The sequence below is a fragment of the Lottia gigantea genome (genome assembly GCF_000327385.1).
Source record: "Lottia gigantea unplaced genomic scaffold LOTGIsca_38, whole genome shotgun sequence".
In the NCBI taxonomy this organism is placed as follows: domain Eukaryota; kingdom Metazoa; phylum Mollusca; class Gastropoda; family Lottiidae; genus Lottia; species Lottia gigantea.
The window spans coordinates 784,200-810,124 of record NW_008709295.1 but is presented as its reverse complement, the minus strand read 5'-3'; the positions used below and the strand labels follow the sequence as shown (position 1 = coordinate 810,124).

At 31.6% G+C, this 25,925-nt stretch overlaps 2 protein-coding genes across 2 annotated transcripts in view; one reads left to right on the top strand and one right to left on the bottom strand.

Annotated features, from left to right (window-relative positions):
- Positions 1–7,528: 7,528 nt before the first annotated feature.
- On the bottom strand, positions 7,529–9,861 carry LOTGIDRAFT_163134 (hypothetical protein; the record flags this gene model as incomplete). Its single annotated transcript, XM_009059199.1, has 4 exons — positions 7,529–7,801; positions 8,092–8,124; positions 8,461–8,908; positions 9,275–9,861. The coding sequence occupies 4 exons, from the start codon at positions 9,859–9,861 to the stop codon at positions 7,529–7,531; spliced, it is 1,341 nt and encodes a 446-aa protein (XP_009057447.1).
- Positions 9,862–19,483: 9,622 nt separating this feature from the next.
- Positions 19,484–25,925, top strand: part of LOTGIDRAFT_163133 (hypothetical protein) — a gene marked incomplete at both ends in the record, with an annotated part of 7,176 nt that continues 734 nt past the window's right edge. Inside the window, 3 exons of the mRNA XM_009059198.1 lie at positions 19,484–19,506; positions 22,142–22,191; positions 23,178–23,351. Coding sequence (XP_009057446.1) covers positions 19,484–19,506; positions 22,142–22,191; positions 23,178–23,351 — 247 coding nt within the window. The remainder of the gene's footprint in view (positions 19,507–22,141; positions 22,192–23,177; positions 23,352–25,925) is intronic.

The window sequence follows — 25,925 nt, the reverse complement described above, 5'->3', positions numbered from 1 at the left end:
TAGACTATTACATGTACATTAATACAGTATGAATATATCTAAATATGTTTTTTGTTCCAGCTGGTTTTAATAGCTACACTAGTTATTTATGCCTTGGGTATTTAACTGTTGCATTAAACCTAGAAATTTCTCATCTATGCTGGTATCTTGATTTCAGAACGTCAACTAAATTTTTTAAAATATCAATTCTGCTAAACATTGTAATCAGATGTAGATGCCAAATGCCACGATGATTACAATATGACAAGATTAGCCAGTGTATATGGATATTTGATTATAAAAGTATCTTATATATTTTCAATGCAATCTAGACCTTTCCTGAAAAGGTAATACAATGTAAATTGATTGTTGTATGAATACATTAAATAAACTCTGTATAAATAATAAAACTGAAGTATGTTTATGTGGAATTTTCTAACCTGTGTGTTTGCATCATTTGTGATGACCTCTTTTAGAAATTTTTCTTCTTTTTTTTTAGGTTTGTAAATATTCATTGTGTATATGGAATATGAATTCATAATATAATTTATTTTTACTTTGATTAACTTGTGTTCTTTTTGGTTTTCCCTCACATGAAAGAGGGAAATCTATTAGTGACTTTCTGATATAAACAACATGTATTGTCACTTATTATAAAATTTAGCAAGATATATAAGTTTCTGTTTTTGAGGATTTTCATAATTGGATTTTGCATTTTATACTTTAATGCAGATAATATTTCAGATCTGTTACATCTTAATTCTTCATACATGAACATGAAGAACAGAAATTGGATTTTGAATGGCTAATGTATGACGTGAGAAAAATCTACAAAATCATAATACCCTACATGTTCGAAAGGATCTTGAGTCAAAAGAACTGGCTGAAAGGAAATTATGCCTAAAAGATAGCTTGAGTTTGAGCAAGAACATGATTAAACCATTGATTATATCACAGGTATCTACAATTTTTTTTAGTGTTAAGTGACTATCTTGCTTTATCAGCATTTCGTCATTTCTTGGTTGTATTTCATATACCTGTGGTATTGATACGGTATCCAGATAATTCTACTTTAAATCTGGTTTACATCTAAGGCTCTTTTCAACTCCAGGTTATTGAAGCTGTCAATTCTTCTCATTTACTAATAAAGGACTAACAAACAAAATTTATTTTAAAAATATATTTATTGTCTCCATATGTACATAAAAGCACCAAGTACATTTGTCAAAGACATATCCCTAATAAAAAATAGTACATTTTGCAAATACATAATATCAAGAATCAAAAACAATTACTGTACGCATAACAAAATAAACAGAACTAATCATGATAAAATCTAGCAAATACACATACTTAATGTTTCAAAATATAAACACAAACAGTCTATTTGATCTTTTTATTAAAACTATACACAGACAAACCTTCATACGCTGGTTTCTAACCTGGAGTACATGAGAGGCGTCAAAGAGTAAAAACCTGATAACCAACAAACAGTGAAAGCAGAGAAAATCGCATACAAAATTATATTAAAGATGGGTTTTCTTTTTTTTTGTCAAATAAAGCAAACAATTTGACAAATTAGTGTTTTTAATGAATTATCATGTATTCTTAATCATATGTTTATGTTCTTATTGCATATAATTAGGAGTTTTAACCAATCATAAATGCTCATGTTTGTACAGTCTGGAAAAACAACAAAATATAATTTTTGACCTTTCTTGCTGGTAATTCTATTCTTATGTGGCTAATTATGAATTAGTTATGGACATGTATGGTATTTTTCCAAGTCATTAGAACACCTTTTCATATAAGTATTAGCATTTTCATTAAGGGAACCCACCCATGAAGTACTCATCATGTTGCTCTCACAAAACTAATCAGCTTTTTGCCTATCCTATTATACCCTTCAAATTATTTTGGGGAAAACACAACATAGCTTGATCCAATGGCTTTCAATGGGATCTCAAGACAATCATTTAGATATAAGCTTACATTTTTTTCACAAAATGTAAGTTATCAGGTTTTTGCTCAATATGCCTAAAGTACCCACTGCGGGTACCTAAAATGCTGAATGCAAAAGGAGAATCAGTGCTCTATTGGGTTAATTCCTATATTTCAAAATTAAGTAGATTGTTTGTGTTTATGTTATGAATATAGAATGTGCAGACATCATGTTCAGATTACAGTAAAAGTTACATTCTTAACCAAATCTCATAAAATAAATAAAAATACTATCAAAAAATAAACAAATGAATACATAAATACAATAACAGTTCACTTTTGATTTCCTTTTTTTTAAAAGGGGTATTCCGTTTTTGTAAAAAGTTTTCATTATCAAAAATGTAAATTATACCTGAAAATATTTCTATAGTATGCTATTTCCAAAAAGCATAACAAACAAAAAGAAACCCCAAAAAATGTTTTTAAATTAATCGCTGGATTTTTTTAGTTAAACCTTCAGACACGTTAAAGGGTATATTTCTCTACATTTTGGTGTATAGTTTTCACAAATTTGAGCAAAAACAATTTTCGACCTACCTAAAAAAGCGGAATATCCCTTTAACATATTATGAAAAAATCAAGTGTTAATTTCAAATCATCTTAGCAGATCAACTATTTTTTTAGTCTAATGAAGTCACATTTATCCACAGGTTTTGTCAAAGTTACGCAACATGCCAATCTGAAAAAAACAATACTTTTGCATGCAGTTGACAAACAGTGAAATTTTCCTGACTTTTGCTTGAAAATGTAAGACAGTAGCCTACAATGTTTCCAAAAAAAGCCCAATTCCTTCAAGCTGCTTTAAATATAACATAAACAAAATAAAATTCCCATTTGAATCAAATACATAATGGAATATATTGTCCCATGTTTTTGTGAAAAACTAAAAGACTAATACAAAACAAACTGAAGTTAAACAAAATCAACTTCAATATGAATAATTACATTATCAAATATTAATGATTCATTATATATAAATTTCAACCACCTAACAAACTTCATACTTCAGAGATACAGTATTAAATGCGATTCCATAACAATTTTGATCTTCAAAAATAACAAATTGATTGCTGAAAGTATTTGCCTACACTGAAGCAAAATTTATAGCAGCTTAAGATAAAGTGTTAAGAATTGACTGACAAGCTATTTCATTTTCTAAACTTCCTTTGAAAATTCGACACTTGACTAGAAAGCAATTTGTAATCCAGAATTCAAAGCTAGATGCACTTAAAATAGAATTTTAAGATCTTGGGCTATTGCACAAAACACTTTTGAGAGGTATTTGTTAAGGAACAAATGTTCTTTGTCTGTATTATGTATATTCATGTTTATTTTATGTAAATAAGTTATTCTACTAATTATTAAGTTTTAGTATTTAACACCAGCTGTGAGATATTGGAGATTTGCTACCTGTCATTGATACAAACATAATAAATAATTTAATTTTATTTATATCAGTGGTTTTGTATAAATCATTTATCATTAAAGCAACATAATTTCATAAACAGCAATCAGTTATTATCAAAACCTTTATTTGTCTGCTTACTAATCTTGATAAACTTTAAAGGATGATACTCCAGAAATTTAAAATTAGTCAAAACAATATAAGATGAAAATATGAAACAAATCTAAGTTTAAAACTTGTAAAAGTTTTTCATAATTTAAAAGGAAACTTTTTATTTTGTCCAACCTGAGACTAAACAAATAATCAACATAATTTCATATGTTTTTTGCTGTTATCTCGTCAACGTTACAGAGACTTATGCTCAGTTCACACCAACAGCGATTTGATGGCGCTTTAAAGCGGTACCAAAGCGTAACAAAGACCTACGAAAGCGCCAGGGTCGTAATAGATCGTTGGAAAGCTTTGAGCAAAGCTGGATATTTAGCAAGAGCGCCAAAAAAATTTTAAACTGTTTAAAAATTTTGGGCGCTCTGTCACGAATTGATTAAAGCGCCGAGAACGTATCAAAGCTTAACAAAGCATAACAAAGTTCAGAAAAGCTTGACTCAAAGCGTAGGAAAGCTTAACAGATCTTTATTCAAAGCGGGGACCCCAGTCTTCACGGTCTGTCACCACTTGATCAAAAGCGGCATGAAATCGGTGATCTCGAAAATTTTCCAATGCGTAACAGAGCTTAACAATGCACAACAGAGCTTGATAATCGTATCAGAGTGTGATTTAAAGCATCATAACCGCATCAAAGCGTGATTTAAAGCGTAACAAGGCCTGATCAAATAGGGAAATAATTCGTCCCCAAAGCCTAACCAATTTGCATCATAGCTTATCAGAGCATAACATTACTTAGGAGATCGTGATATTTTTGGAAAAGTAAACAAAAAATGATGGCCGATTTAATGCGCGGAATTCGCCGTTGGTGTGAACTAGGCATTACAAAATACAACAGATGGACAAAACAGTAGCTAAAATATGACTAAATTTATGAAACCTTTGTTTGTGAAGATATGAATCTATAGCAATTAAGCCAAATTTGTTCTGATCCAGTTTTTGTTGGCGTGGGCCTAAAAGTTTGATCAACTGGCTTTTAAACAAAACATTTGCGTCATTTGATTATACAGTTGTTGAAAAAAGCAAATTTTTAGAATAAGATCAATGGAAATACAGGTGAGAACAGATTTTGTTCATTTTGTTTGTCAATTATTTACATTGAAATTTGATGATTACAATTTGGATCAATAAATTCAATATATATATTCAAAAAGTCATTATCTAGAAATAATTAGTTTTATTGTTTAAATATTGTAGCTATTGATTTAGATATAAAAATAACCTTTCGCTGTATATTTTACCAGTCAAAATGACTTAACGTGCCATCTACTAAGTTTAATTTGTTGATATTGATATCTTATTTATCTTAAGTCTATAATCATTTATTGATAAAAAAAATCTTCAAGCAAATATTATGCTTCACACAAAGGTAAATAGGAATAATTGAATTTGTATTATTTATCACCAATTGAAAAGCAAGAAATCTTATCAGTGAAGCTGCTTTTTCTATTTATTTAAGACAATGACCTTTCCTTAAGAGTTTTAATATACTGCTTTTGACTGTCTTTGATGCAAACTATAAAGGTTAAACACATCAATAAATATTCATTACTTCAATGTCATTTGCGAAACAGGACTAAATTGAATTTTGAACTCAACTTAACCTCCATAACCATAAAATCAGGGCTTAATGGTTGGTCCAATTGTAACCTAAAATTCTAATGCTTTTTTAAAAATTCACCCTCTTATAAGAGTTGTTGTGATCTAAATCCTTCCTTAACCAGTGAATAAGATTTCCATATCACATTTCAGAATTAAGTCTGACTTCTGTTCACCTACAATACTGTACATAACTTCTAGGTTTTAAAGCTGTGATATCGATGGATTTCGTTGGATGAAAATAATCGTGATGTATCGGTGCAATTAATTCTTAGCCCCCTTTAATAGCAAATGACAGAATCCTTGTGTGTATAATAAATTGTGTCAAGTTTTCTTTTTCCAGATAAAAATTTGCAAAAGTTCATTCTAATTTGAGAAAAATTTCTGAAAAATTGATATTTTTTATCACAATTCCTTACTTCTAAATGTTCAGAAGTGCTTAATAATGACAAATTTGTTACTTGTTTTAAAAATTTCTACTTTTCTCTTTCCTTCTCTAATAAATGAATCGTGATAATTATAGCAATAAATCGTATCATTGGATGAGTATCTTATAGTGTATCGAATTGCAACTTCAAGAATCGTTCAAACTATATCCCATTTAAAATATATACTAAGTTTAAAAAATATACATTAATATAACAATTCAATCATGGATTCAACAACAGTTATAAATACATTCATCTAAAATATTTTCTTTACCAGGTAAACAGAGCCAGCTATCTACAACATCTTTTCAGAACTCAAATCCAATAGTACATCTGTCCATTTCAGATCTTTATCGACCTTTTTGCTTGGTATTATTACTGATTATAATAGCACTACTACTTCACTCAAGAAATGCCTCGATGTGAAGACAGTCTCAAATGTCAAAAAATAAAATATGCTTTATTTTAAAACCTAATTAGTCAAGATGCATCATGCATCATGCATCAAAAGACGACACAAAAAGTCTAAATATGAAGCTCTTCTGTTGAATTCTAATGAAACATCAGATTTTCATATGAAATGTGATAGCTGAAATTGAGCTCTATAAGATAGTATTATAGCAAATATTTAAATGACTTAATAACAAGCAACAAAATTTTCCAATATCTCGAATTTACATTTAAGCTTACATCACAAAATAGTACAGTACAAAATAAAAATATGAATAGAAAACTTGACTGAGATATAATCCAATTTTGTACACCACACCCTAGTAAATCTACAGATTAAACCCTCAATGATATACATGTAGGTGACGTAATATCTGCTCAGTTATAATGTATTTATACCAGCCATATCACCTTTCAATTTATCCACTGTTAAAATTGTATTGATTCAAAGAGTTCACATAGCTCATAAATGTTAATTTGATATTAAATCTGTTCAATATACAATATTATTAAAAACATTGTAAATTATGCATGACCATATTGCCATTTTTTTTAATGTATAGAGACAAGAGAATTCAAGGTAAAAAAAAGTAACATAAGAGAAACTTTTCTCCAGATTTTGGTGTATAAGCTTAAGCTTAGTTTTTCATAAATTTGATAAAAAAAAAATTTTGACCTACAAAAAGATCAGATTGCCCCTTAAAATAACTTATATTTAGATTGTCTAATATTCAAACTGATCTCGCAATTCAAAAAAAAAAATTTGCTGTGGGTCAGTAAATTCAGTGTACATTGAACCTAGTTATCAATCATTAATAATAGGAGATAGGCAATACTTTCACAATCGGTAGATCAACAAAATTGAGAATTTAAATTGTTGATAGTTTATATAACCAGATTTGATTTATGTTCTGCAGTAGAGAATAGATATTTTTAAATTTTAACATTTTTGGTTCATATGAGACAAGCAGTCGATAACAAAACAGATTGAGATGTCAAAAATAAAACAATATATTTGATTTGATACAGTCACTTTTGTTAAAGGGGCAGGTGTGCCATTTTGGGGGTTGATTTTAGTCTTAAATATATGTATATAGTATTCAGAAGTACTAGAAATGTACCAAAATCACACAATTCCTTTAAAAATACTTTACATTAGGAATTTTACTCACTTTTCCTATATGTCTTTTTTATATAATATCGCAAAGTATGACGAGTCATCATTTTAACATTCAAACACAGATAATTTTGGACACACATAGAATTGAAGGCTCAAATTTCAAGGGTGAACTGTGAACACTATTACTGATAAGCTCAGCTAAAAAATTCCAGCTTCTGAGACTAATGTATGACTGGTCAAAACTATGGCCCACCTGTCCCTTTAAAGCTGAAAACAAGCTTTTTTCCACTATTAAAGACTGGGGATAGTATTAGCTTGAAGTCCAGTCCAAGAGCGCTCACATAAACAAACACACAACATACAGGTAATATAAAATAATATCTAAATAATACCCTCAACTTTTCTTTCATTGCACAATATGATTAAATCTTGTTTGGAGATAATAATTCTGTTAATAAATACAATAGAGAATACACCCATAAATCCGGCAGTTATCATATATGCTGTAATAGTTCCAGTAATACGCACAATATATCCTGCACACATAGTTAGCAAGACTTGAGATAAAAAATAAGCACTATCTAATGTTGCAATGTAAGTACCAATACCATTATTACTCAAGGACGTTGTAGTTATAACATCAAAAAAATATAGCTGAAATGAAATAATACACATTATATTCATTCTTTTTGAAAGGAAGCATGTTCAGGTCCTAAGGGCCTTATGTGATATAGCATATATTGCAATTAGTGACGTCATCAAACACTTATTTTTAGTGGAATTGCAGGAACCACAGATATCTGATTGAATTTTGGTATGGTGAAAATTGATAAAAAATTGTGAAAACCTCTTTACAATCCCTATAAATCAAAGCCTGTTACCTTCCAAAATAGAAAAGAAGTCATCTAAAAATGTTGCTGCTGATTGCTACTTAGAAATAATACATACATTGCCTTAAGAAATATCCCATTGATATTCTCGAATAGTGAAGAAAAAAGAGAGAAAAAACCTGTTAAATTTTTTACCAATTTTACCAATCAATTTTGAGTTTTTTTCCAGCACCTAAACAACCCTAACTAAATAATTTAGATTGTGCAAGGGGGAATTAGACAACAAAAAAAGGCACATTGAATTTTGTTAACCATTATAAGATGTTATAATCATAACATGCAGTTGTATCTGTGCTTTTGATTATTTCAAAATATACCATCAAAATAGTATAAACTCTCCATTTTAATAGAAAGTTTAATTTATTTAACATCAAAACGTTTTTATGTTACATTGCTCTATCTCAATGAAGAAAACCAACTTACTTCTTTGTCTTCGTGATATTTTGAGACCAAGATGAAAGGTATAGTTGTTAATGTAGCAAATGCAAATCCTGTCATAGCTGCCATTAAAATAACAACAAATACATTAGGTACCAACACCATTCCGGTCATTGCAAAAGAAAATGAGGTCATCCCCATCATGTAAGTCATTTTACTTCCATATTTTTCCACCAATTTTTCCACAAAGAATGAATAAATAGCAGAAGTGATACAATGTAATAATAATCCCCAACTGCCCATGCGCACACCGTCATCGTATAAATTACCAGATTCCGAATCCACTGGAGCATTAGGATTGCCATGATACACAACCTGTCCTACAAAGTCTGTAAAATATAAATTAAAACCCATCACCGCAGTCCAGCTGCAGAAATTAGCATAGGCTAACTGTCTGAGAACAAAAGGCACATTAAAAAATTGTTGTACACAGCTTGGTAAATGAGTAAAAATAAAAAGTCCACAATTTTGTTTTATAGTACAAAGTGTTGTTGAAAAACTGTTCTTGCTTGTAAAATAAGATATACAAGGTCGACATCTGTATTGTAAAATAGGTTTTGTAGAGTTGAAATAAGGCACTGAAAAGTTAGTATCTTTATCAGTCAGTACACGCTGCAAATTTTCTTCAGAAGCAGATCTTGAGCTATTGCTCGATTCATAGCCAGATTCTAATGTTGGCATGATAGGAATTTTCATATTAGAGTTATGAATAGAATCAAATCTTCTTCCAATCTCATCATAGGAATCAGTATATTTGGGTAGAGGATTTTCTACTGCTACTGTCAGTGTCGCTGTCAACATTATTGTAAAGATAAAAATCAAAATAGAAAATACTGAAGCCTCTTCTCCACCAAAAAACTGACCCACACTATTTGATTTCCAATTAATAGCTGATATTAAATAACCAATTATACCACCAAGACTAACCATTAATGAATAAATAGAAAATATCCGTTCTTGTTGTCCTGTTTTTTTACTGGCATCATTTAACAAAGCTTCACAAGGTGTTAAACATGTCTGACTAGTAAAATCCAACAAAACCGAGCCAACAGTTAATAATAAAACACCTAACATTTTACTTAAATCTCCCTTTCCTATGAAAAATGTGATAATACTTTCTCCAAAAGGAATCAGATATAAGGAAATGATTAAGAAAGACGATAACACTAAAATAAATGGTCGTCTTCTGCCAAATGAACTGTGGCATCTGTCACTGGCTCTACCAACCACTGGTGCAATGAAAAGTGCCAAAAATGGTCCCATTCCTAGCACTAAACTCATATTCTCCTCAGAAAACCCACTTTTTAATAATAATGGTGGAATGTAGGTAAATCCAGAACAGGCACAAATTTCAATCCCACAAACAACACTATTCAACAAGAGCATCTGACATATTGTTAATCTACCTTGACTTTTTTCTTTATCAATACTTCCAACATGAGACGAAAATTTATTTACCACCTCCATTTTTATATACACATCAAATTCTCCTTCAGATGGAAATTTTCATAAAGTATAAATCAAGTTCTATAGATTATCACCTGTCATTCTATTATGGTGAAGTTTATATTCATCCTAGAGTATAAACTATTATGTTTGTTCAATCAATGATTTAATCTTATATTCAGTCATCATTAAAATCAATGATATTTCGGTATTCACTCCTACTTGTTGAATAGCTCCAACTTCCATCATGTAATACTTTAATCAATTCTTAACTCTATCTCCTGAAATGATAAAATTAAATGATATAAATATTATATTCTCTGTGACAATTATAACTTAAACACCTTGTACACCGGACCTCTATAAAGCGCTGCGTTCTCGGTCCAGACCAGGTCGCAAAAAAATGTGCCCATTTACATTACAGTTTACTCAAGTGGTCTGAGAACGGTTCTTCAGTAAATGAAAAACATTCTCGGCACGGTTATCTGTGGAACTCTTCTTGAAGAAGTTAAAATTGACCCTTATAGTCACTGTGATGTAAATAAAGACATCTGGATGTAATCTACAATTTCACTGAATAATGTCCCAATTCCACGGGAAAAGATGAAGGTCGCTTGTGAAGCATACACAGTAAAGCATCCTCGCTCGAAACAGTTACAATTTACATTATATCAATTTATCGAGCCTGTTCTAAGAACCCTCAACTGTTTACATTACACAAAATTTGTCCATACCATTCTGAGAACCGATTCGAAAATTGATCAATTTTGTAATGTAAAAGGGGTTCTAGTCACAGATCCAACATGTTAAAAAAGAAACAAAATTTGTTTTACCAAAGTCAATTTTATGAGATGAGACACCAATAAAGTTCTATTCAAGGATATTTATTAACTAACCACTTATAAGCATAATTTTTGAATGTCATGATTCAAGGCAACAATAGCAGATCATTTTGCACACAACTTTTTTTTCTAAAACATTTGACAATATTTCTCTCTGTGATTTGTTTGAGGTTTATAAATATAGGGTCTATCCATCACAAGCTGTTGGTAGTTAAGTCTGGTTTTTACAGATTTTAGAAACAAAAAGTTGTTTTTTTCATAATTAAAATTCAAATTTAACAAAAATACAATAAATATCCCTTAAAAAAACACTGAGTCTTTAATATCATAATAAAACATCTATTTCAAAAGTTTAGTTACTAGTTAAAATTGTCTAGATGATCTTATCTGGACAAAAAATTTGAGGATATATCATGATAATATGGCAATATTTTAGTTTGTTTTCAAATAGACAATATTACTAATGATATAATTTCCTATACTGGTAGACATTGTGATACCGGTATGAGCCCAGTACTCACCTAAAGAATTGTAAAAGACACTCAGAATACCTCTTTGTTTGAAAGTTTATTTGTATACATTCCATGTATGATAATATTTAGGTTCTAAACTTAAGTCACCATTGGGCCATAACCATGGACAGCAAACGAGAACTTAATGAAACATACTTTCAATATCCGACATATACCTGTACATCCTAAACGGAAATTCATCAAGACTGTTAGTGAGATCGCGTCCAGATAAAAGAATATCATTTAAGGCCACACCTTGAAACTTTGAATTGTTAATTTTTGTTCACGTTTTCGGTACACGCCATGTACAATCCAATCTAAGCAGATAAAATATAAACAATGACGTCATGTTTAGGTCCTTTTTAAAGCACTGACGTCATCCTTTTTTAACGTCAAATTTGGACCCATTCTGGTGAAGGGATTTTGCTAAACTTTTAATGTGTTGTTCTACACACCTTGTAGTACAAAATAACACCATAAAATAATTTCTTGCAATTTATTGGGGTAGGAGGTATTTGTATCATATTTTGACTTTACTTACAATAAAATTTTCAATTGTAGGCCTATACCATTTTTCTAACAATGCCTACAGGTCCATAGAAATATGAGGTCCAGTGGTTTTACATTTAAAATAGATTCACTTCCCTCCCAGAAAATTCATGTGAAAAAGACCCACTTTTTAGACTGTAAAATTATTTTTACAATTAGTCAAGTAACCCAATTTCGTGCTAACCTATTTTTCGTGCATTTCCGGGGAAATGATTAATAATTTACATGTGCGACCTCGCGTGACCCCCACATTGGCTGGTTTTGATAAACATGGGTCATTTGTACAATGTCAGCAAGTAGAATGAATCCATTAGTTTCAAGCAAGGTAAAATGTATTAATGTATACTTTGACAAATACAAGATAGCTTTCCAGGCAAGGTAATATACGCCCACTGGCAGTTTTGATTTTGAATAAAAATATTTAGCAGTATAGTAACAATCACCAGTATGAAATATTCAACCTTCAGACATACACTTCTTTTGAACTCTTTAGGGCGATACTGAATAATATTGAGTATGAGTTATTGCCCTTGTTCTTGAAAACGTATTCAATTTATAGCTCGGCAAAACCCTAGAAGGAAAATCTTCAGCGCAGGACTGAATAATAAAACCAATTTTCGTCAAAATCCATCAAGAATTGTCCCTTCTATAGTATTTACAAGCTAAAAATTGAACGCGTTTTCAAGAACAAGGGCAACAACTCATACTAAATATTTTTCGATTCTTCTGATTTTCAATAGGGTTCATCCTTTCTTGATTAAAAAAATGGCAGATTTCAGATATTACCAAACGTCACAATTTTTTTTCCGCCGAATTTCCTTATAATCCCAAGCTGTAATCGGAATTCCAAGTGTCGTCTGCTTGAATGTAGTCCAACGAAAGAAGTCATGTGATAAACTAGCTTATTCCATGTCGGCAGAAAAATTCTAGGGAAAACAATGTTGGCCATATTCTTATGTTGTTTCAATGACTCATGAATGATGTATTTGAGTATGACTTGTCAATAAGTGACAATATAGTCAATGTGATGACTGATAAAATTTCAATTAAATTTAGAGTACCTGCTGAAGCTTAGAAGTGATTGATAAGATAAATGCTGTCTGCCTTAAAAGTAAGTCCAAATCTTCGATGTAGTTAGCAAAAAGGGCTGATACAGGGGCCAGTTTTCTTTTCACGTCACATTTCATTACATACATATTTACTAGCTCTATAGTTTCGTATTTACATTCTCGATCGTCAAGACTTTATCATTTACATTTTAACGTTAATCCGAATATTCTTCATAATTTTAACAATATTTTATTTCTAGTAAAATAAAACTTTAAAGAGTATAAATAAAGTTTCGGAAAAAAGGCGAAACTTCTGCTAATCCGTCACAAAACACAGAAAATATAAATGAATAGATGAACGAATAAAATAAATTTGCATATTAATATAATTTAATAATAAAATAGTTTAATAAATAGCACAATTAATTATGTATATTAATATATGAAAGATGTCTGTCATCACCAAGAATTACGTCTGGCCCCAAGCACAAACGAAGCAATTATGGCAGCTGGGCTGATCAATTTGAGACTTGGAGAAAGTAAGTTAATGGGCGTATGTATCTTATTTTGTCAGTCACTATTTTTTTTTCTAATTCATTGTTTTGTGAAGGAATTGTCACTAGTTATAATGAATTGGTAATAGAGATAAATACTAAGAGAAGTTTATTATACCACTGGGTATACAACGTATTTTTCTAGACTTATTTATAAAACAAACATTGTACACGAAAATAGGTTACGCATTTTGCTGCCGTTGTCGAATTGGTTACTCATGAAATATGGATCAAAGTGAGGGATTCATAAAGAAAATCGAAATAAACCAATTCTAATTTTTTTGTAGAATATCTGAGTAAACATCTAAGACCTAAAAAAAAAAATTCGTTTTTTTAACTTTGACGAAATTCGGTGTTGAATCCTTCTATGCACGAAAATAGGTTACACCACTGTAATATTTTAGTGGTCAACATTTTCATCAACCCAAAGGCAATCTAACAATTTCACTAGAATACATACACGTTTCTCATTATTTCGAAAACAAGAAAAACGGTAAAATATTAAAACTTACGGACGTTCTGTCGTATATCGTTAAAAACATCATATACCTAATTTCCTGTAAAAAATGCTTTGTACAATATGTTGGTGAAACCCAAAACGCATTGCGTACTCATCTAAGCGGTCATTGGTTTGACATTCTTTATAATATAGACAGACCAATCGCGAATCATTTCAATTTAACCAATCATTCCATTGAAGATCTTCTTGTATGCCAATAGAAAAGGTTTCTGTATCTACATCAATCAAACTAAAAACCAAGGGATTGCAAAGGGAGAGTTTCTGGATAAACCAATTACAAACAGTTGTACCTAACGGCCTAAATATACAGCATGACAATCAAATTACACCTTTCGTTGTCACCTACAATTCTTCAGCTAAAAATGCCTCTGTGATTGTCAAACTCTTATAAAGAACTTCAGGACGAATTCTCTAACATCTATACTAAACATTTGGTGACTGCTTACAAAAAGAATAAAAATCTGAGCAATGTTCTTGCCCATGGTAGATTAAAATTAGTTCCCCCTTCATTAAGTCTCTAAAACAATCGCTTTGCATTTCTGAATTACTTGTTTATCTTGTAAATCTCTCCAAAAGTAGGTAATTTTCTATCAAATAGATGTATTCCAATGATGTAATTCACAGTCCCTACTTGTGACCTAGGCCAGTGCTTCTTTAAGAGAGTTTCTCTTATAAAACCTTATACAGTCAAGTAACCTAATTTCGTGGAAACCTATTATTCGTGGATTTCCGGAAAGGATTAATAATTTACATGAGCGACCTTGCTTGACCTCCGCATTAGTTTGTTTTAATAAACATGGGTTTTCTCTACAATATCAGCGAGTAGAATGAATCCAGTAGTTTCAAGCAAGGTAAAATGTATTAATCTATACTTTGACAAATACAAAATGGCGGATTTCAGTTATTACCAAACGTCACCATTTTTTATCAACCGAATTTCCTTATAATCCCAAGCGGTAACCGGAATTCCAAGTGTCGTCTGCTAGAATGTAGTCCAACGAATAAATCACGCTATGTATCTTATTTTGTCAGTCACTATTTTTTTTGACACATTCTGCCGCCGTTGCTGAGTTGGTTGCTCATGAAATATGGGTCAAAGTGAAGGATTCATAAAGAAAATCGAATTAAACCAATTTTAATTATTTTGTAGAATATTTGAATTGAGGAAACATCTATGACATAAAATTTTTTTTTTTTTTTTAACTTTGACGAAATTCAGTGTATTGAGTCTATGTGGTAAGAAAAGGTTTGTAAGCTTTAGCCAAATCCGATTTTAGCCTTGTGATATCGCCCTATGTTTAGGCCTATTTATGGATGACAGTGAGTGTGACTTGTCAATAGTGACAATATAGTCAATGTGATGACTGATGGATTCAAGCTCAATAGGCCCAGTCCTAGTCAAGTAACGTCCATTTCAATTAAATTTAGATTACCTGCTGAAGCTTAGAAGTGATTGATTAGATAAATGCTGTCTGCCTTAAAAGTAAGTCCAAATCTTCGATGTAGTTAGCAAAAAGGGCTGATACAGGGGCCAGTTTTCTTTTCACGTCACGTTTCATTACATACATATTTACTAGCTCTATAGTTTCGTATTTACATTCTCGATCGTCAAGACTTTATCATTTACATTTTAACGTTAATCCGAATATTCTTCATAATTTTAACAATATTTTATTTCTAGTAAAATAAAACTTTAAAGAGTATAAATAAAGTTTCGGAAAAAAGGCGAAACTTCTGCTAATCCGTCACAAAACACAGAAAATATAAATGAATAGATGAACGAATAAAATAAATTTGCATATTAATATAATTTAATAATAAAATAGTTTAATAAATAGCACAATTAATTATGTATATTAATATATGAAAGATGTCTGTCATCAAACGAAGCAATTGATGACAGAAATTAAAGAAAGAAAGTTCATGGGCGTAATAGAAATCGTGTTCAAAAACTAACTTGCGGATCAGACAGTGACTTGAATTTGATTTAGGATCAAATATACAAGATGTTCTACTGAGGCAAATATACAAGTTACACTAGAACAGCATACGAGGGCCACGAGTAAGTAATATACAGGATTCACCGATTTTTATACGCCCACATGAAATGTCCGTCGGTCCGTCCACAATTGCTCGTAAAAACTCTACAAGACACAATTCTTGACGGATTTTGACAAAACTTGGTATGAGTGTTCGTTATCACCCAAGGATGAACCCTATTGAAAATCAGAAGAATCGAAAAATATTAAGTATGAGTTATTGCCCTTGTTCTTGAAAACGCGTTCAATTTTTAGCTTGTAAACACTCTAGAGGGCATAATTCTTGACGGATTTTGATGAAACTTGGTGTGAATGTTCGTAATCGCCCAAGGATGAACCCTATTGAAAATCAGAAGAATCGAAAAATATTAAGTATGAGTTATTGCCCCTGTTCTTGAAAACGCTTTCAAATTTAGTTCTTAAACACGAAAAGGCATGATTCTTGCTGGATTTTTGACAAAACTTTCTTGTATTATTCAGTCCCGCACTGAAGATTGAATATTTGCCTTCTAGAGTTTTCACGAGCTAAAAATTGAACACGTTTTAAAGAAGAAGGGCAATAACTCATACTCAATACTATTCAGTATTGCGCTAAAAAGTTCAAAGGAAGTGTATGACTGAAGGTTAAATATTTCATACTGGTGATTGTTACTGTACTGCTAAATATTTTTATTAAAAATCAAAGCTGCCAGTGGGCTTATATTACCTTGCCTGGCAAGCTATCTTATATATTGTTTGTAGTTGTGGATCCTGTATACTTACCCTGTTTGTTGATCTTGCCTTAGTAGTCTTGGTCTTATTCACTTACCTTAATTGTTACACTTGACACCGTCAAAGATTCCAATATAATGGCATTGGCATGCCTAATCGTGTTACTGGCAAGTTACGAAGCTCCTATATGACAAATTTTTTTAATCCATAGTAATGGTGGTGGGACAGATTAAGACCTGTGAATATACCAAAAATTCCAATAAAATGGTATTTTCAAACCTCTCAAAGGTAAAAAGTATTCACTTTTAAAAATGAACATGTGGAGGCTTCGTCTCTAACTGGCCAGTTACACAGTTAACTTATTATGCATTGATTTGTTTTATTTGCACCATGCACCATTTTTTTTTATCTCAAAATATGAAACAATGTACTAGGACTGATTCTATCAAATAGAAAATTTGTAATTATATTTTAATTCATAATTCAATTCTCTTTACTTTGTACGCAGCCATTGACCGGCCAAGAAATTCGGGACGAAGTTCTAACTCCGGGAATTTATGCCAATCTTCATAGTCAGTTCCGCCTACTAGTTTGCATAACTGCAAATCTAAATATGCATTTTGTAATTTTTGCAATGAAATTATCATTGTAATCGAAACAACTCAATCGCTGTGTACATACTAAAATATGAACCGACAAGAAACGGTTCGGTTTCTGACATGGAAGCCATTTGCAAAGAAAGTGTTGAAACAAAAGAAACTTCAATAAGATATATTCATAGTACAGAGAAGCCTATGGAGGGGGATCGTTGCTAATTCTATTCATAATGTAAAAGTTGAAAACTTTACAAAATCATATTTCCACATTACACAATGACAAAATACACCTTTCTAAAATCAACAAGTCAATCTACTAATTACAAAGTAGAGATATTACCAGTTTACTTTTCAAACTTTATTTCAAATTATAAATACATATACCATGTACCAACGATCTAGAAAAGTCAACATTCAAACTTCCTTTTTTGAAAATGAATTCTTAACTTTGCATTATTGACATAATCAACAATGTCTTTTTGACTTTGCATTCTCGAAAGGTAAGTTCGACCACTGTACTCTTGAGTAAGGTCAACTTTTGTATTCTTGAACGTTAACCATATAAGGTATTGTGACCTACCTCATTTACATAATCCGGAAATTCACGGAAACAGAAATGTATAACACCTGGTGTTTTCTTCACTGTCAGACAAATTTTAATGGCAGAAGGATGCAATTTTTGGAATGATTATAATTGTTTGTAAAATCAAAACCACCGATGAAAGTCTGAACTGGACTGAACCAGAGAGTGGGGCCTGTGGTGTTTCAGAATATTGGTCCAGACAGGGATAATGGAATCACAGCTCTCCGATACATTGACCAAGTACTCTGACCCCACATCTTACAACGCCCGACCCAACACTGCCAGAGTCACCAGGGACTTCCTCCAGCAGCATATTCAAGTCATACCAGTCCGGATTTGAACACTTGTGGGATGAGTTCCAACGCCGAATCATTGAAGTGTGTCCAATGCCGACAACTGCAGAAGAACTGCGTGTAACGTTCCTGAGGATATGGGCCCAAATGCCAATGGCCTCCATCATCCGGCTAGTCAACTCCATGTACAGAAGATGTGTTGCTGTAGTCGCCGCCCATGGCGGCCACACCAGGTACTGATTTTGGACCCCCAGCAGTGATGTCTTCTGGTGCCTCTCCAAGTTCACAATTTGAAAAAACATTGTTTATATTGTTAATTTTGATGAGTGTCAAACACCGACTTTCTCCAATGTCTTTACTTGCATATATAAATATTCGAAAATAAAAAAATATATTATTATACATCCCAGTGAAGTTTCTTTTGTCTTAAACAAATCTCTCGTCCATAGCGTTGGGATATGAAAATTTCGGACAATCAAATAGTCAGTTGTTAGTTATAAGGTAAATCGAATAATGTCTGTCTCTATTCCAGCTTCTGATAGCTATAAGGACAGATGTCAGCTGGTGTAGAGACAGAAATAAAAAGCCCTGTTAAATGGGGACATTCTGCATCTCCGCAGGTGCCGTGGACCTATATAGATACCTCGGATCTGCCAAACCCATATGTATTTGGAAAGATGAGTATTTTATAGTTCAGTCATACCATCATGTTCTCCCTATTTATGCCATGTCTCTGGTTCCATTCCTTTTTGGCAAAACTGATCTAGCATCTAGAATGTCAAAAACGAAAGTTTCGGTTTTGCCCAACACTAATTTACAATCATCTTAAAGGTAATTCAACACTATGTTAGACAAAACGCATCTTTGGAGGCGTGGACAATATTTTTCCTCTGACACTACTCCAGCTAACTACTGTTACTGTCAAAATATCCATCAGAGACTGGAATAGGGTAGATGTTTCGGACTATACTGGATAAGGATGTCTACTGAGTTTGTCGTCAAAGCTCGAAGTTCTCTTTGGGCGGAGAGTGAAAGGAGTAGGGGTGGGTTGTATATTATTCACTAAATTTAGATTTTAATCATTGAAAATTGTATTATATAAATTTGAATTAAATTGTGAAAATGTTTATATATAGTTTCGTACTAAGGCCTAGCTCTACTTAAAATGTCAAAATGGAGGGAAAAATAAAGTAAAAGTAGATATTCAACTCGTAAATAAACAATAAGAAGTCATAAACAAGGTGTGGACTCTCTTTACTTCGAAAAAAAAAGAAATCGGGATAAAAAAAGCTTACGCACACAAAATCGTTGGAAATGACAGAGCGGAGGTCCAATAGGTAAGAGAAAAATTATTTACATTAAATATAGAAATTTTATAGGCAATATAGTGGTGTAACCTATTTTCGTGCATATAAGGATTCAACACCAAATTTCGTCAAAGTTAAAATAACGGAAATATTTTTTTATGTCTTAGATATTCTACAAAATAATTAAAATTGGTTTGTTTCGAATTTCTTTATGAACCCTCACTTTGATCAATATTTCATGAGTAACCAATTCGACAGTGGTACAGTGGTGTAACCTATTTTCGTGGATATAAGGATTCAACACCGAATTTCGTCAAAGTTAAAAAAAAGGAATAAAAAATTTATGTCTTAGAGGTTTCCTCAGATATTCTACCAAATAATTAAAATTGGTTTATTTCACTTTGACCCATATTTCATGAACAACCAACTCGGCAACGGTGGCAGAATTCCTCACCTATTTTCGTGTATAATGTTTGATCTATAAATAATTCTAGAAAAACATGTTGTATGGATACCGGGTGGTATAATTAACTTCTCTTAGTATTTATCTTTAATATCAATTCATTATAACTAGTGACAATTCCTTCAAAGAACCACGATTTAAAAAAAGAAATAGTGACTGACAAAATAAGATACGTAGCGTGATTTATTGCCAAAAGTCACTGAAACAACATAAGAATATGGTCCACTTTGTGTTCCATAGAAATTTTCTGCTGACACGGAATCCGATAGTTGATCACGTGACTTCATTCGTTGGACTACATTCTAGCAAACCACACTTTAATTCATTTTACCTTGCTTGAAACTACTGAATTCATTCTACTAGCTGATATTGTACAGAAAACCCATGCTTATCAAAACAAACTAATGCAGAGGTTGCGCAAGGTCATTCATGTAAATTATTAATCCTTTTCGAAAATCCACGAATAATAGGTTTCCATTATGTGATTTTTAGTGATTCACTAAAACTAATGATGGAGTCACTAATCGCAAAATATACGAAATGTCCACATTTCTTAAAGACACAATAGGCGCTGTAATTTTTATACGCCCTCATAAAATGGTCACCCTGTCCGTCCGTCGGTCCACAATTGCTTGTGAACACTCTACAAGGCACAATTCTTGATTGATTTCAACGAAACTTGGTATGGTTGTTTGTAATCACCCAAGGATGAACCCTATTGAAAATCAGAAAAATCGAAAAATATTTAGTATGAGTTATTGCCCTTGTTCTTAAAACACTCGTAAACACTCTAGAAAGCACAATTCTTGACGGATTTTGATGAAACTTGTTGTGAATGTTTGTTATCATGCAAGGATGAACCCTATCTAAAATCAAAAAGATCCAAAAATAATTAGTATGAGTTATTGCCCTTTTTCTTGAAAATGCGTTCAATTTTAGCTTGTAAACTCTCTAAAAGGCACAATTCTTGATGGATTTTGATGAAACTTGGTAATATATTGCCTCAATAAGGTCAAAAGAAGTGTATGACTGAAGGTTGAATATTTCATACTGGTAATTGTTACTCTACTGCCAAATATTTTTATTTAAAATCAAAGCTGCCAGTGGGCGTATATTACATGATTAGATAAGATTTTGTGATAATTGAATGAACAGATTTTGAGTTATTGCCCTTGGCATAGAAAAAAATTGCTATGCATGTTCATATTGATGAGTTCCTTGTCAGGTTCAAATTTGGCAATTATTGTATAAAGGTCAAATTATTGCTCTTGACTTAGACTTGATAGACACGATAAAGACTACAGTTTTTATCTGATTTATTGTTATATTATGCAACATATATATATGCATGTATATATTGATGAGTTCTCAGTCAAGTTCTAAATTGGTAGTAATCTGATGAATGGTTTTAGAGTTATTGCCCTTGACTAAAAACGTGTCAAGTTAGGCTTAAAGGTACAGTGTCTACAGTTTTTGTCTGTTTTTGATGAAACTTGGTATGCATTTATATATGTTGATGAGATCATTCTGAGTCAAGTTCTAAATTGGTAATAATCGGATTAGCAGATTTAGAGTTATTACCTATGTTTGAATTTGATGATAATTTGAGTAACTGTTTTTGAGGGTTTGCCTTGAATTAAAATTGATTTAAGATTATTTGAAAATTGATTATTTAGCCACTTTATAAAGACTTAGTTTTAATTTCTGATAGCCTGGCTAGAGCCTTGATAGTCCGAAACATCTGCCTCTATTCCAGCCTTTGATAGATATTTTGACAGTAACAGTTGTTGCGTGAGTATAGTCAGAAGAAAAAGACCCTGTTAAATGGGGATTTTCCACACCTGCAAAGTTGTGTTTCTCTAACATAATATTGAATTACCTTTACGATGATTGTTTGGGTATCACTGTAACTTTCGTTTTGTTAGTTGTTTGTTTCAATGAATGAAAATTGACCACATTAAAATTCTGCCTAATTTTGAGATTTCAGAGTCGTGGAATTTGAATGATTTGATGTATTTGGATAATTGCTATCAAATTGAGAAAGATTTTGAAGAAAATTCCATATAATCTTATAAATTGATGAGATATTAAAACAATTATTTGAAGTACCGTAATTTAGTTTTGAATAATTTCAATTTAAATATGCTGACAGACAGTAAAAAAAAATCTTCTATATCAATAAGTTGTTTACATTTTTTTCAGGGCCAGATCAAATATAAGTTATTCAAAGTATCATGAAGGTGATGATGATGGTAAGTTTGAATTTTTGTATAGAGATATTCATGTCTTTGATTTCTTTTAATACTCCCACATGAAATGGGGGGCGAATATTGCCGTCACCCATGTCCGTCCGTCAGTCCGTCCGTCCACAATTGCTCGTAAACACTCTACAAGACACAATTCTTGACAAAACTTGGTATGAGTGTTTGTAATCACCCAAGGATGAACCCTATTGAAAATCAGAAGAATCGAAAAATATTTAGTATAAGTTATTTCCCTTGTTCTTAAAAACGCGTTCAATTTTTAGCTCGTAAACACTCTAAAAGGAACAATTCTTGATGGATTTTTGACGAAACTTGGTGTGAGTATTTGTTATCACCCATGGATAAACCCTATTGAAAATCAGAAGAATCAAAAAATACTTATTATGAGTTATTGCCCTTGTTCTTGAAAATGAATTAAATTTGTAGCTCGTATTGAAAATACATTCAAGTTTAAGCTCGTAAACACTAAAAGGCTTGATTCTTGCCGGATTTTTACAAAACTTCATAATATTATTCAGTATCACCCAAAAAAGTTGTGTATGACATAAGGTTGAATATTTCATACTGGTGATTGTTACTGTACTGGTAAAGATTTTTATTCAAAATCAAAGCTGCCAGTTGGCGTATATTACTCTGCCTGGCAAGCTATCTTTTCTTGAGAAATAACCTTATCTGACAAAAAAAATCAATTTATTTATTGAATTTATTTCAATCACATAAATAATGTGTCGAGAAATGGAAATTGAATTATTTGATGAAGGTAAATTAAAATTTCAACATTGAAGCTTCAAGGGTTACAAGTAGCCTAGACAATCAAATAACAATGTGGAAATAACTCTGTTGATCAATCGGAGGTAGAAGATGTTATCATTTGAAACCAAACTTTTTTGAATGAGTTGAATGGGTGATATCTGGGTTATTTAACAATTTCACTAGACAGATGAACTGTAGGTTGTTTCTTTATGTTTTCGAAGATGATTTTGCTGATCCTACACCACCAATGAGAAAGTTAAAGAAAGACAAAGAGAATTGTAATATATCAACAAAACAGAAAGAAAAATTATCAACTACTGATAAAAAGACAAAGAGTCGGTATGTATTTAAATGCGTAAATCAGTGTCGTGTCAGCAGTACATTGATTATTCATGGTATATTTTTAACATTTACAATATTTCAGTTGTTAAACAGGTATACATTGCTACTAATTACTAGTAACAAATTGTGGGATGGCGAAATCTTAAGACAAAGAGGCTGTTATGTTGCTCTACTTTGCTATCCCACAATTTGTTAATATATAGATTGGGTTTTGCATGACACTCTTTCATCATTAGTCGAAAATACCTTGACTAAAATGCAACTGTGGTAGACAACTAGTTAGATTACAATTGAGACGACAAATAACAGAAAACCAAACAGATAGTGGACCACAGCCATATACGTCCTTCACGGCATGCGGATGGTAAAAACGAAACATCCATTTTAAGTTTCATCAAAATCGGTTGAAAACTAAGAGAGTAATAGCATATTCAAGATTTTGGGGCAAGGGCAATAACTCTGCTTCTAACGGTCGAAAATAGCTCAAATTTGAACTTGATCTTCGTTTTATGAATATGTATACACATACCGAATTTCATTTGATTCCATCAAAAAATCTAGTTTTTGAGCGTTTACAAGCAAATGTTGATGGACCGATAGACGGACAGAGTGTTTACGAGCAATTGATGTTGATAGAAGCACTTACTGTATAGAGGTTAAAGGGCGATAGCTCTTCAAAATCTTGGCCTAAATCTTGTAAAAGCCTTAGATTTAATCAGAAGTAAACCAAACTTTCTCAAACCTTTACAATTTAGGTCCAATAACATCAATTTTAAGTTTCATCAAAATCGGTTGAAAACTAAAAGAGTAATAGCATAGATTATGGGGCAAGGGCAATAACTCTGCTTCTAATGGTCGAAAATAGCTCAAATTCGAACTTGATCTTCATTTTATGCATATGTATACACATACCGAATTTCATTTGATTCCATCAAAAAATCTAGTTTTTAGAGCGTTTACAAGCAAATGTTGACGGATGTACGGACCGACGGACGGACAGGGGTGCCAACAATATACGTCCACATAGAGAGATGTGGGCGTATAAAAAGGGGACAAAATTTAATCTTGTAATAAGAGTAGTTAAAGCTACCTTATTGAAAACTTTTCCATTTCAAAATTTGATGTAATATGGTATACCTGGAATAATTTTTATTCAAAAATGTATATTGCTGTATGTGCAGTACGCTACATATCATATGATAAAGTTTTCACCTGATTTAGATGAATTTTTGGATTGACGAGAAAAAAAAGCTTATTAATGACATTTTGATCAATTTTAGCTAATTTTTTTCGCATTATTCTCTAAATTTATTAGAAACTGCATTTACAGTTTTATAGTATTCCTATTTTGTAATTAGATTTAACTTACCCCAGAATTTTTAATAATACTGTACCTTGACATACACAATTGTATTAGGTATCTTAAACATACTCACTCCATTTTCATATGATATAACCTCAGTATTCACACTGAAATAGGTTATATTCCCTACTGAGTTGACTAATTAACAAACACTACACCTATTATTTCTTCTTTTCCTCAACTTTTGTTTCACTGTGGTACACCATAAACAATACATTATTATTCTAGTCAAACTGTTACAGTCATGACTTATGTAATATGCAAATATAATTAATTGTTCTTAGACTATCCTCATAGAGACATATTAGCAGGGTTGGGTACTATTTTAGATCCTTTCCTTTATAAATATTTTTTCTACAGAAGATACCAGCAGTGATTCAGAGCTACTAATTGTTTATGTGGGTTATTAGATGATTCTGGTTGCCTGTTTAATAAACACATCTGGCTCCAGGTTTTGCTTGCCTTGTACATTCAAAGTGTTAAAAAAACTTATTTCCATAATTTGTTGTAATTAGGCATTTAGGAAATTTCATTAGAATATTCAAGTTAAGCATAGCATAGCCTAAAACATGACCCAATAACAAGTCAAGAAATACATCCATAGATTTAAAGCCAAACTGGAGATATCATGTTGATGGTTAAAAACTAAATTTATTTTTTTCTTTCTCAATTTCAAATCCACACCCTTTGTCTGAATGTAAACTGTTTGTTTGTACCTAACTAACAATGTTTTGGAACAGAATGAGAATGTTTTTTACTTTTATTCTGGAAACAAAACCCTGGTTCCACAAGCCTTTTTTCATTCTTAGCTGAGTATTACTCAAATTTGAAGAAAAAAAGATATTCACTAGGGCACAAGATTTCTGGCATTATCACATCAATCTTCAAATTTTACCTTTTCTTGATGATAGGGACATTATGTATTTGAGTCAAAACTAAAATGAGCATTAGAAATGTTTTGTAGCCCTGGGACCTAATATCATTGTTAAATATTTACATTAGGTATTGTTTTGCCCTTTGGACAGATGCAAATTTGTTTATATCAACAAATGCCACAGCCTCATCACCAAAATATTAGGCGTAGTAATTTTAATCAATGACGTTGTTAATATTATTCATTGATGTCATTGTATCAAAAAGACGCTCTCCATTGTCAACAATCATGTTGGTAGTCCCAAACGTTGAAATAGGCCCTACTTATTTTCATAGTAAAGTATTTTTGTATCAAAATTAGAATGTCTTGAAAACTTAAACAAGCAATAAA